At 55.8% G+C, this 12,253-nt stretch overlaps 1 protein-coding gene across 1 annotated transcript; it reads right to left on the bottom strand.

Annotated features, from left to right (window-relative positions):
* Positions 1-729: 729 nt before the first annotated feature.
* CCDC42 (coiled-coil domain containing 42) lies at positions 730-12,034 on the bottom strand. Its single transcript, XM_049636952.1, has 7 exons — positions 11,744-12,034; positions 11,358-11,463; positions 10,981-11,085; positions 9,308-9,505; positions 4,360-4,581; positions 4,116-4,274; positions 730-1,013 (listed from the first exon to the last, which is right to left on the bottom strand). Exons 1-7 carry the CDS (start codon positions 11,824-11,826, stop codon positions 936-938), a joined length of 951 nt encoding a protein of 316 aa, XP_049492909.1. The 5' UTR covers positions 11,827-12,034; the 3' UTR covers positions 730-935.
* Positions 12,035-12,253: the final 219 nt, after the last annotated feature.

The following is a 12,253-nucleotide window of genomic DNA, read 5'->3' as shown; positions in this document are numbered from 1 at the left end:
TCTGGCTTTCTGAGAGGCGCCTGGCTGAGCTGAGCACCTGCCCAGGGCAGGCAGACCGAATGTGAATGGCAACCTTGTCCCTGAGCAAGCGTGCTGTCCCGTAGGACGGGGACGGTGGTGCCACACGGGGTTTTCACCCGGATGATGTGCGCCAAGTCTAGGCTCCGTAAACGCTTTCTTTGTCTGGTCTCGGACCTGCCCTGATGGTTTTGAGTTTGGGGCCCCGAGTGCAAGACTTTGCATTGGTCCGCATTTAGTTCAGTTTTTGCTGGTTTTCAACTCTCATTCCAGTCCGCTAAGACGCGTCCTCGGGCAGCCTGCTTGCGATACCCACATTAGTGCTGCTGGTACTACACTGCGTGTTGTGGGTCCTCAGGGGGAGCAGGGCAGGGCTCGTTCCCTGGGTTGGGGAGGGTTCTTGACTCCCCACCTGTTGAACTCCCACTCGGGAAGCTGCCTCCATAGTTTCTAGTGAGTCTTTGCACCCCGGTTAGAAACACTGACTTCAAAAAAAGAATCTTTTCTTTGAAGTGATAGGGGAAAGAAGGGTCCTACGTTCTCACCCTGTGCTGGTCTAGTTTCGTGTGCAAGTCCAAAGCCTAGGAGCTGTCAGACCTGAGATTCGTTTTCTGGTCCCTGGGCAGCCTAAGTGGCCAGCTTCAAGAGGGGGTGTCTTTCTCCCCTCGGTGGACCCTCTTCCCCCCTGAATAAACCAAAAAGAGACAGAGCTTAGGAACAAACGTCTTATAGGATTTAATGTTTTCGGGGATGGGAGGGACTGAGGCCTTAAGGGGTAAATGGTGGGGTGCTCGCCAGCAGGAAGGCATTGGGGTCCCAGAGGGCTAGACGGAGCTGACTGGGTGGGCCACAAGCTCACCAGGGCCTTATGCTCTCTCAGTCTCTGTCTCAGAACATTCTGGAACCACCGGTGCTCCTTAAACCCGGACTTGCTGTTGTTCCTTCCTCCTCACCTCTGTCCAGATGTCTGACAGATCCTGGATAAACTGTTGGATCTAACAAGGCAAGGGGACTGGGGCTCAGCCCAGCCAGCGGCAGGCCACCCCACCCCCAAACGGAGCACGGCCGGGCAGAGCTTGTAAGGAGTCACTGTCTCCCTGTGACTGATTTCTCGGGGCCACTTTCCCTTATTTGACAATTATTCTAGTTGAAGCTTCAGGCTTGGCAGACTAGAAGGCACAAACAGGGAACTCCTGGAGGCACACACGGTGAAAGTACGAAGTCCAGCTGACCGTCTGGGGAGGGCAGGGGCGAGGCGATGCCGGAGCAGACCCTGGTACTAGAAGCCTCCGGCGGGCAGAGGCCAGCAGCGTGGGGGGAGACGGCTCTCCACAAGTGAACAGCCTTCACGGTGGGCGTTTGCTCGGAACCCAGAAGTGACGCCCCTTATGATCATCTTGAGTCATCGATGGAAGCTTGAGTTCTATTCGCAAGCTTCTGTTTCAAGGCGTGCGACGTGGGCACCTGGCCTCCTCACGCGGCCCTGGGGAAATCGGTTCATCTTTCTGGCACTTAGCTTCTTCATCTTTAAGAAGGGAAGGGGGAGAACAGGTTGGCCTAGATGGCCTCTACCATCTCAGTTCTAAAGTCTCTCCTTTTCGGGGCGCCTGGGTGGCTCAGTCGGTTAAGTGTCCAACTTCGGCTCCGGTAATGATCTCATGGTTTGTGGGTTCAAGCCCCGCGTCGGGCTCTGTGCTGACAGCTCAGAGCCTGGAGCCTGCTTCGGATTCTGTGCCTCCCTCTCTCTCTGCCCCTCCCTCTCTCTCTGTCTCTCTCTCAAGAATAAACAAACGTTAAAAATAAAATCGAATTAAATGTCTCCTTTTCAAGGATGTTCCTGGGGATGGGACCACACGGACCGTCCAAAACTCTCAACAGCCCCGTTCCCCTCCCCATACGGTTACTATTGCAGATACAATTCCTGTTTTGCAAACGAGGAAACAGAGTCACTGAAGGAAAGTAACTTCCCCAAGATCACGGAGAAGACAAGTGCAGCACTCCTCCAACTATGTTCTTATCATAAGCGATCACACTCCGCCCCCCAAGAGGGTTCTGTGGTCAAGTAAACTTTGGAAATGTTATCTGCTTGGAGAGGCTGGGGCAGAGCCCCAGCAAAGTCCTGTGTGTCACGACCTTTTTCTTTTTCTTTTTTTTTTTAATGTTTATTTTTGAGACAGACAGAGACAGAGCATGAACGGGGGAGGGGCAGAGAGAGAGGGAGGCACAGAATCGGAAACAGGCTCCAGGCTCTGAGCTGTCAGCACAGAGCCCGACGCGGGGCTCGAACTCACGGACCGCGAGATCGTGACCTGAGCCGAAGTCGGACGCTTAACCGACTGAGCCACCCAGGCGCCCCTAAGCTCCTTTTTCAATAACACTAAGACATCATTTGTCTTTGTCTCTCTTATTCGCTCACGAGTGAACAGTGGCTTTTACCAGAGCGGGACGTTTCTGTGACATAGGCTGTCACAAGACGAATGCTGAAGCCGAAGGGAGAACCCACCTGTCCTCCAGGAAGCCAGACATTAAGTGGATTTGCAGAAATGTTCCTTGTCCCACAGAGCGTTCTTTTGGAAATGTGCTTTGCGTCAGGAATGCCATTTACGTTAACATGCTTCTTGTTGTCCTTGAATAATGAATTAAGGATTTTTAATTTTTCTGTTTGAATGTCTCCTACGGTAAATATCAGCAGCTATAACCCATACAAACAAAAGCTCTTTGAGGGTCTTCAACAAATGTGAAGGGTGCACAAGCCTCCTGCTCGCAGAAAATTTGAGAATTGTGGCTTCGGGAGCAAGCTTTCTTACAAACTGCCTTCGAAGTCTTTGAACTGTCGATAATTCTGTTCTATGTGCTCTGAGCTGCAGGCTGATTCTCCGGGTTGAGGAAATAAATCCCTCCTCCTGGCTGGTCAGCGGGGTGAAATCTTTAGATTTCACGGGTTTTACTTTGTTGTTGTTGTTAAATAGGGGAGATGCCTTCTGGCCCATTGCTTTCGTTGGCTTGGATTTGATATTCATTCACCAAACGCTTATTGAGCGCCTACTGTGTGCCAGGCACTGTATTAGACACCGAGATACAGCAAACGACTAAACAAACACAGAGTCCAGTCTTGAGGAGCTTTCTGTTATTTGACAGCAGCACTCAAGGCTTTTGCCAAAGGAACAAATAATTAGTCATGGTTCTGTGCATCTGACAGGAAGTATGGCTAACCCGTCTTCTGGTACAGAGCTCCCCAAAGTGCGGGATATCTGTGCCTTTGGTGGGAAGTGAGATGATTCCGGGGCGCCTGGGTGGCTCAGTCGGTGAAGCGTCCGACTTCGGCTCAGGTCCTGATCTCGCGGTTCGTGGGTTCGGGCCCCGCATCGGGCTCTGTGCTGATGGCTCGGAGCCCGGAGCCTGCTTCGGATCCTGTGTCCCCCTCTCTCTCTGCCCCTCCCCGGCTCACGCTCTGTCTCTCTCTCTCTCAAAAATAAATACACGTTAAAAAAAAAATTTACGGAAGGGAGACGATTTGGGGTGGCACATGGACACAGCATCACACGGCTTTGAAGCATAGTGAGAAAGTTATTTCCTTTCCAATTTCCTTTTAGTTACTTCAAAGAGAAAAATCTCAGGGTGCCCCTAATAAGACAGACACCAACACTTTCCTAGACGTGCTGACTCCCCCCACCCCCAATTTCCTCTTTTCCCAAAGCGTGGGCCCCAGGCACGGAGCTTTCAGCACGTCTCTAGAATCTAAGAAGACTGTTTTTGCACCAGCGATGAATTCAATCGTGGGTCCCTGCTGGGGCCCGCGTTCACTGGGGCCAAAAGGGTCTCAGCGCTAACGCCGTGGTTCTCAAATCGTGGAAGCCAGACCAGCACCATCACCTGGGAACCTGCTGAAAAATGAAAATCCCTGGGTTCTCATTTCGGACCCACTGAGTCAGAGACTCTGGAGGCGGTGACCAGTAGTACCCCCCCTGACCTGGTGACTCTGATCCTGTTAAATTTGAGAACCACTGCTCTGTGGGGTTCATTCTTCCACTGGACCAATGGACAGCCATCTTAGCTCAGTCGGGGCAGCTGGCCAGGGCACCTGCACCCCCTCTTACCATGTCCAGCTGTTTGTGGGTGTCATCCAGGGACACGGAAGGGGTCTCCTTCAGCTGCTTGCTCACGATCTGGAAGAGGTTCAGTGCCGCCATCTTGATGGTGCCAAGCAAGAGGGTCTTCTTGGCGGCCGTGTTCTGGATGTGTGCCCAGCGAGATTCCTGGGGAGGCGACGGGGCCGGGACATGAGCAGGTGTGTGCGTGTGTGTCCCTTGCTCACCCAGAAGCCCCCACCCCCGCGCTCACCCAGACGATGACGTCGCTGCGGGCTCGGTCAAAGCGCATCTGCAGACGCGCCAGCTCGTTGTTGTGCTGCAGGATCTCGTCGTCCTTCTCCTCCATGTAGCGTGCCAGCCGTGCCTTGGCGCGCTCGATCTTCTCCTGGCCCTCCTGCGCCGACTGCATGAGGTCGTGGTGCATGCTTATCAGCGTCTTGTAGCGTGAAATCACCTCGTGGATCTCCTCGAACTGCAGAGGGGGCTCCCATCACGGCACGGCCGCCCCCCAGGCCTGCCTGCCAGGTCCCTGGCTGGATGCCTCAGTCTAGTGGGGAGACCCTGGGCCAAGGGCAAAGGGCAGAGGCCGTGAGGAGTCCCCCCCCTGGCCCTCCTGGGTTGGTATGGGCCATGGGACAGGTGTCGGGGGCACGTGCAATCGGGAGCTAAGGTCCTCGGTCTGCATGTTGCAATCACTGGGAGCTTTACATTTTTTTAAATGTTTATTTTATTTTTGAGAGAGAGGGATAGAGAGAGACAGAGTGCAAGCAGGGGAGGGGCAGAGAGAGAGAGGGAGAGAGAGAGAATACCAACCGGCCTCCACACTGTCAGCACAGAGCCTGACGTGGGGCTGGAACTCACGAACCGTGAGATCTCAACCTGAGCCGAAATCAAGAGTCGGAGGCTTAACGGGCTGAGCCACCCAGGCTCCCTTCCACCAAGATGTTCGTTTTAATAAACACGAGGGGGCCTGAGGGGGTCCCTGGCACCCGAATTTTGCACAAAGGTCCCACAGCTGGATTCTAGAGGACCTGGTGGCTGGGGCTTGGGGGGGGGGGGGGGGGGGAAATGCATTTTGAGATGTCTCCCAAGGCAGTAATGACCGTATCCAACAAGAATGTACCCAGAACCATTTGTAAGCCAGGCCGGATGCTAAGCACTAGGCCCGGAGCAGGAGATAAGAAAGGCAGACCCTGCTCTTGGGAAGCCTGAAACTCGGGGTGGTACAGAGTGAGGACAGACAGACAGGGAAAGAGTTACAACTCCGAGCGATAAGCCCTATCTAGGACTGGAGGATGGGGCCGGCCAAAGACTGTAGGGTAGTATCTTCAGCCCAAGGCTCTCTGGTATTTGTTCACACTTGCTGAGGTCCGCCTCCAGCTGGGGGCTGGAGAGGGCACCGGTGGGGCGGGTGGCCTGCCGGGCTCGGCTGTCCCCTCCAGCACGGTGCCGGGCCGTGACATTCTGACCCGACCCTGCAGACCACGGGCAGCAGAACAGAAGCCCTGTGGCCCTCTCTCCGTAGAAGGTGGCGTGGGCACCCGATCCGGGATGCCAACTCACCTCCCCAGGGGTTTATCGGGGTGGGCCTTCCGGCTGCCCAGGGGACATGCCCTGAGCGCCTTCTCCATCTCGTGACATTCCCAGCGACAGACTGGCGTTCCAGGAAGTGCCCTGTTGGCCTTTCCATCAGCATGCCCCTGTGGGGGAGGGACCACCCAACCCGGCATTAGAGGAGGCGGGGACAGCCAGCAAAGGTTTCCTGGGGTGGCCAAAGTGAGGCCAGAGGTATGAACATAGCCGGCCAGGCGGGGGCAGATGGGGGAAGGCGAGGACAGGTAAGGGAGCAGCCAGCCCAACGATGACAGGGGAGGGGCGGGGGTGTGTGGCAGGTTTAGGATGAATAGCCTGGGTTCAGGATGGGGACGGAGAGGTCCACCTGCAGGAAGTAAAAAAAAAGAAGTGCCCTGTGAACCTGGAAGAGGAGAGTGGACTTCCTCCATTCAAGGATTCTAAGAGGCAGAGAGAGAACGTTACGTCTGCATTTCCGGAAGTTCCCCGAGTCCACGACCCAAGAGCACATGACAGTTAAGTTGAACGGAGCTCCCAAGGGTACTCAGTGCTGATGTCAAAGGGACTGGGGTGCCCACCTGCAGAGGCTCCCGCTGTTCAAGGATGGGACGCTCTGGGGGCACCTGGGTGGCTCAGTCGGTTAAGCGTCCCACTCTGGATTTCGGCTCAGGTCGTGATCTCGAGGTTCGTGGGTTCAAGCCCCGCCCGCGTCGGGCTCTGTGGTGACAGTGTGGAGCCTGCTTGGGATCCTCTCTCTTTCTCTCTCTCTCTCTCTTTCTCTGCCCCTCCCCCAATAAACAAATAAACTTAAAAAATAAACAAGTAAAGACAGGACATTGAAACATCAGCCAGAGTGAGCGCAAAGGATCACAGCACACCAAATGTGTCAACAACCCACGAATTCGTAACGATACCGACAACATTACAGGTCACTTTTGGAAGCTGCCAGAGAATCCGTTCATTAAGGTGAAAACTGGAATATAGAGTCCGGCACTTAACAAGCCTTTCCCTTAGGACTCACGAGGTCATCAAAGGTAGCTGATGAAAGGAAGAGCCCGTCTATGATATCTTTCTCCCGGTGGTAGTTTTCTCACTAATACGTGAAGAAGGGAAGACAGAACATTTCCAGCTCCTTCCAGAACAGAACCACCCCCTTATGGTTCAGTAGCTGCCCGCCCACTATCAGAGAAACCAGAATTGTGGATTCTATCACCAAGGATTCACTTGTGCCTCTTTTTAAATATATCAGCAGGATCATACGTATGTTCTCTTTTCTGTTCGGCTTTTTAAAAAAATTTTTAAAAATATTTATTTTTGAAAAAGAGAGAGAGACAGAGCGTGACTGAGGGAGGGTCAGAGAGAGAGGGAGACACAGAATCCGAAGCAGGCTCCAGGCTCCGAGCTGTCAGCACAGAGCCCGACGCGGGGCTGAATTCACAGACCGCCAGATCATGACCTGAGCCAAAGTCGGACACTCAACTGACTGAGCCACCCAGGTGCCCCAGTTTGGATTCTTTTGATCAGCAGAATCATGTATGTGACACTTGAAAAACAAACATCCCAACCAAATGCCGTGTGGGGACCTTGTTTGGACCATGATTGGAACGAACCAATTGTACAAAAAGCACGTGTGCAACAGTTGGGGAAATTTCAATGTTGACTGGATATTTAATATTAAGGAGTTACTGTCACATTTTTACGAGGTGTGACAATGGCATTTCCCTTATCTTGGAGAGTCACATATTGAAATACTTAGAGGCTAAAAAAAATATCATTTGCTTCAAAATGGCGGAGGTGGGAAGAAGGTATGGGGGATTGATAGGATGAGTTCATAATTGTTGGACTTATGTGGTGAGTAACGGGCATTCAGGAGACTATTTTTGTATATGTTTGGAATTTTCCATAATTGAAAAGATTAGGGTTTTTAATTTTTTATTTATTTTTACATTTTTTTAAATGTTTATTTTTGAGAGAGAGAGAGAGAGAGAGCAGGGGAAGGGCAGAGAGGGAGGGAGACACAGAATCCAAAGCAGGCTTCCGGCTCTGAGCTGTCAGCACAGAGCCCGACGTGGGGCTCAAACTCACAAACTGCGAGATTAAGACCCGAGCCGAAGTCACTTAACCAATGGAGCCACCCAGGCGCCCTTATTTTTACATTTTTTAATGTGTATTTATTTTTGAGAGACTGAGAGAGACAGAGCGCAAGCAGGGGAAGGAGCAGAGAGAGAGAGGCAGACACAGAATCGGAAACAGGCTCCAGACTCAGAGCCATCGGCACAGAGCCTGACTTGCGGCTCGAACTGTGAGGTCATGACCTGAGCTGAAGTCGGATGCTGGACCAACTGAGCCCCCTGGATCTTTGGATACGTAATACGTCACCAAAATAATAAAAGCAGGCATGAGAATGAGCAGTTTAAAAATCAGGATACTGGTTACCTCCGCAAAGAGGGGAAGAAGGATGGGGCTTGGAAGGAGCGGGGGGCTCCCAAGGGCTTTCAATTAAAGACAGGGTTTTATTTAAGGAAACAGAACTGGGGGGGAATATTAAGATTTGCAAAGCTGTGATGCCTACTTGGGTGCTATATTTCTCTGTACTTTCAGTATGCTTAGAATATTTTGGAAGACATAACGGAAGAAGGAAACAAGAACGGAAGAAGGAAAAAGAAAGAAAGAGGGGCAGGGGGGTCACGCTGGCTGTAGAAAGAGGGACAGGCTGGTGACCAGGAGTAAGGCTGTGTTGAACTCCTCCGGATGAGGGATTGAGGTACCTTGGGGGTCTGGATGGGGAAGGGACAGGGGCCAGATTCCAGAGATATTTCAGAGGCAGGATAGGCCAGATCTGCTGATTGATGGCTGCAGGGAGGAGGAGGGGAGGGGAAGGGGGGAGGATAAGTCCTATCTTATCATTTATCTGCTGCTTTGATATGTGGTCTTCCCTCACTAGCCCCCCCCTCCCCCCCTCCCCCGGGACGAACTGAACCATTTACTACACAATGGATCCACCTTAGAATGGAGGGCGTAACACAGATCTGGGCCTCACGCACAGATAAATTAGTTCTACATGGAAGCTGCTGGAACTTTAAAAAGCGGAGCATCCTTTGCCTCCCGGCTCTGCCCTCAGGACCCGGATCCACAACCCCCACGGAGGACACACTTCAGGACTGGCTCCCTCTGGGGAGGGGGCCCTGCCTGCTGCTGTCACCAGGGGGGCGTGGGGAGACCGGTGGCCTGGGAGGCATCCGTGGGAGGCCTTGAGGGGGGCAGGGATGCCCAGGGCGAAAAGTGGAGGACCACTGAAGGAAGGGGCTGGGCGGAGGAGCCCGGGAGGAGGCTGAGGAGGAAGGCCCAGAGGCGGGAGGAAAGTAGGAGACAGGAGGGCAGCCCCTGTTCGAGGAGGAGGTCGGGGAGCCCCGTGCAGGCCGGTAGTGGCCTCTGTAGCTCTGTGCTGGGTTTGGCCTCTGCTACCTTCTCCCCCTCGTCTCCACCGCCTCTCGGGTCTACAAAACGCACCCGGGGGCGAGGGCAGGGAGGGTTGGGCTCAGGCCACATCCGGCCGCAGGCAAAGCTTATCACACACACACACACACACACACACCCCTCCCCAGCCGCTCCCGCCCCCCCCTCACCTCTGAGTGCTCCACCACCTTCTCCAGGTACTTGTTGAAGACGCAGAACTCCTGCGTCCTGGTGCTCAGCCGCTGGTGCTGCAGCCGCAGGGCCCCCATCTCCTGCTTGACCTTGGCCAGCTCGCGCACCCGCTGCCTCTTCAGCTCGCGCTCCTTGTTGGCTTTCTTCAGGGCGCGGATCCGTTTCTGGTCGTTCTCCTGGGGGGGGGGGGACGGGAAGAGGGGAGGTGGCACCTGTCACACCCTGACGCTGCCCTCCCCCCCGCGAGGCCCTCGCCCCTCTCTTGGAAACGCTGGGGGTCCAAGCCTAGGGGGCTGGGGTAGGAGGCAGGCCGGGCGGGGCCAGAGCGCGCTCCCATAGCTGGCACCGAGGCCCAGGAGGTGGTGCCCTGAAAGACAGACACGAGGCTCAGCTCTGGCCATCGGGCTGACCCCACTTCTTCATCCCGCAAAGTCCTCCCCCCCACCAGAGATCAGGGGCCACACCCACCCCTCCCAGTGCCCCCATGTGGCTCCTTTCCCTCCTCGGGGGCTCCCGGGATTCCACACGGATGGAAGGTGTTTGGAAGCAGGTGAAGGCACGCGTGACATTTGCCCTGTGCCCCGGGAGCCCCCCAGAGGATCAAGGGTCCCCTAAACCAGCGGCTCTCAAGTCCAGCTGCGTATCACAATCCCCTGGGGAGCTTTTTATTTTATTTTCGTATTTTTTTCATGTTTATTTCGTTTTGAGACAGAGAGAGCACAAGCGGGGAAGGGGCAGAGAGAGAGAGGGAGACACAGAATCCGAAGCAGGCTCCAGGCTCGGAGCTGTCAGCCCAGAGCCCGACGCGGGGCTCGAACTCACAAACCACGGGATCATGAGCTGAGCCAAAGTTAACCAACTCAGCTGCCCAGGATCCCCCTCGTCCCCCCGGGGTTGCAAGCAAACAGACACCCAGGGGTCCATATTTGTAACAATTTTTTTTTTTTAGGATTCCCAAGCTGTGGAGCGTCTGGCAGCCATTTGGAGGACCTCTCACCCCCAAATCTCCTGCCGCCCCAACCACACGCCACTAGCTTTTCTCTGGCCGCTGGGAAGGACTGGACCCCTGGAGGATACACGCAGGCCGCCAGCTTCTTTCCCACCTGGATTACGCACAGAGCAAGACTGGAAATGCTTACGAGCAGGGGTCCCCCGTGGGATCACCCCTGGGAGCTGGGCCAGGCCCCTCAGGGCCCCGTTCGTGCTGGCTGGAGCTGGTCTGGACAAATCCGGATGGTTAAATCCTCCTCTGAGGACGGATGGAGAGGAATTGGATTGTGATGCCTGGGCCTGGTCCTTCAACCAACCCCTGCCTGGTCTTTCAGTACAAGGACGGAGGGGTGGCTGAGTGGCGGGGAATAAAACTCTGCCTGGTTCCCCTTTGTGTCCCCATGTGCCTCACCCTGACCGCCGCACACTCGTTTATTCGTCATCATCCACCCATCCGTCCATCCATTCATTCATTCATTCGTTCACTGGAGACACTGTGTGCACCAGGGAAACAGGAAATTACGAACAGTATTGAGGACGCGAAGGGAGAAGCCCCAGGCGTCGCTGAGCCGCGAAGAGACTTTCAACCGGGGTGACGAGTGGGCAAGAGCAAGGAGGAGGAGGCCAGTTTGCGAGGGTGGGTTCCCCCGGCCCCTCACACCTGGATGAACTGCTCGAACTTCTGGATGTGAGCCTTCAGCTGGGCCTCCTTGGTACCCAGCTCCTCCCAACGCAGATTCAGGGTTTCCATCCGGCGCCGAAACGTCTTGGGGGTTGGGGAGGGCAGAGAGGTCAGGAGGGCCCCTCCCCCCGCCCCGCCCCTCCCTCCCGGGCGCCTCTGTCCCCAGGCCTGCCCGGGTTCAGAGCGCAGGGTCCCGGGACCCTGCTCCCCTCGAGGCTCAGGTCCTTCCTCTCTCCTCCCTGGGAACACAGAAGCTTCGCCGGGACTCCCAGCTCTGGCCGCCCACACAGAGGAGGACTGTCCCGGGGCTCTGAGCCCCGGGGCCCTTCCTGCCCTCCGTGCCTCCAGTCCCCCACCTCCTTCTTCTGCTCCATAGCAATGTGCATGATCTTGGCCTCTTTCTTCTTCTCCAGGAGCCGGATGGATGGGGACTCCGACTGCTCCTCAATGTTGGGGAACTTCCTGCCCAAGACACGGGCAAGACAGGCCGGTGGGTTCCGAGCGCCTGGGGCGGGCCGGGGCTGGCGGTAACCCGTGGACACGGAGGGGGAAGGGGGTCCTGTCCCCCACGGGAGTGAAAGGGACGGTGTGTTGAGAGGGGACAGGGCTGTGTTGGCGCCAGGGAAGCACGCTGGGGCAGGGCGATGAGGACTGGTGGGGGGGGGGGGGGGGGGGGCGGGGTTTGAGGAAGGGGGGGGGCCGGGCTGGGAGGTGGGGCGTGGGGGGTGTGGGGGGCACTCACTGCAGCAGCTGTAGTAGCCTCTCCCCATACTGTAGCCGGAAGTACTCGGCCAGCTCGTCCTCCTCCATGATGCCCAGGCTCATGCTGGTGTGACCTGATGGGCCAGGCGGCCGGATCCTTGCAGTGAACCGGTGGCTGGGGGTGGCTAGGGGGGGGGGGGGGGGCGCGGTAGCTGGGCTCTTGCTTCTCCCTTCCTCCTGCTTGTCAGGGTCCCCCGGAGGGTGGGTGTCTGAGACCCCGGAAAGACGGCTGGACACCTGCGGTGGGCAGCTCAGGATGATGTATTGGGAAGTGAAGGGAGATCTGGTTACCTAGCAACGGATCTCCTGGTTCTGTGGACCACCCATTGGAACTCAGGCTTTGCTCTCTGACCCTTGTCCCCCCTGACCCCAGTCTTGCTGGAATCCCACCCCCCTGCTCCTGCATTTACCCCCCAGGAGCTTGGGGAAGAAGTTAGGACTGAATAGATGCTGGTGTCCAGGCCTGGGAGGGAGGGTCTGGGTGGCCATG

Source organism: Panthera uncia, chromosome E1 (assembly GCF_023721935.1).
Source record: "Panthera uncia isolate 11264 chromosome E1, Puncia_PCG_1.0, whole genome shotgun sequence".
In the NCBI taxonomy this organism is placed as follows: domain Eukaryota; kingdom Metazoa; phylum Chordata; class Mammalia; order Carnivora; family Felidae; genus Panthera; species Panthera uncia.
This window is presented reverse-complemented; position numbering and strand designations above follow the sequence as displayed.

What these genes read in the sequence shown, in the direction of transcription:
- CCDC42 (XM_049636952.1), bottom strand. Translation starts at nt 11,826, where the DNA reads ATGAGCCTGGGCATCATGGAGGAGGACGAGCTGGCCGAGTACTTCCGG. An exon ending in AGGCTACTACAGCTGCTGCA is followed by an intron (nt 11,464 to 11,743) that starts GTGAGTGCCCCC and finishes TGTCTTGGGCAG; the next exon opens with GAAGTTCCCCAACATTGAGG. An exon ending in GCAGCGACGTCATCGTCTGG is followed by an intron (nt 4,275 to 4,359) that starts GTGAGCGCGGGG and finishes TCGCCTCCCCAG; the next exon opens with GAATCTCGCTGGGCACACAT.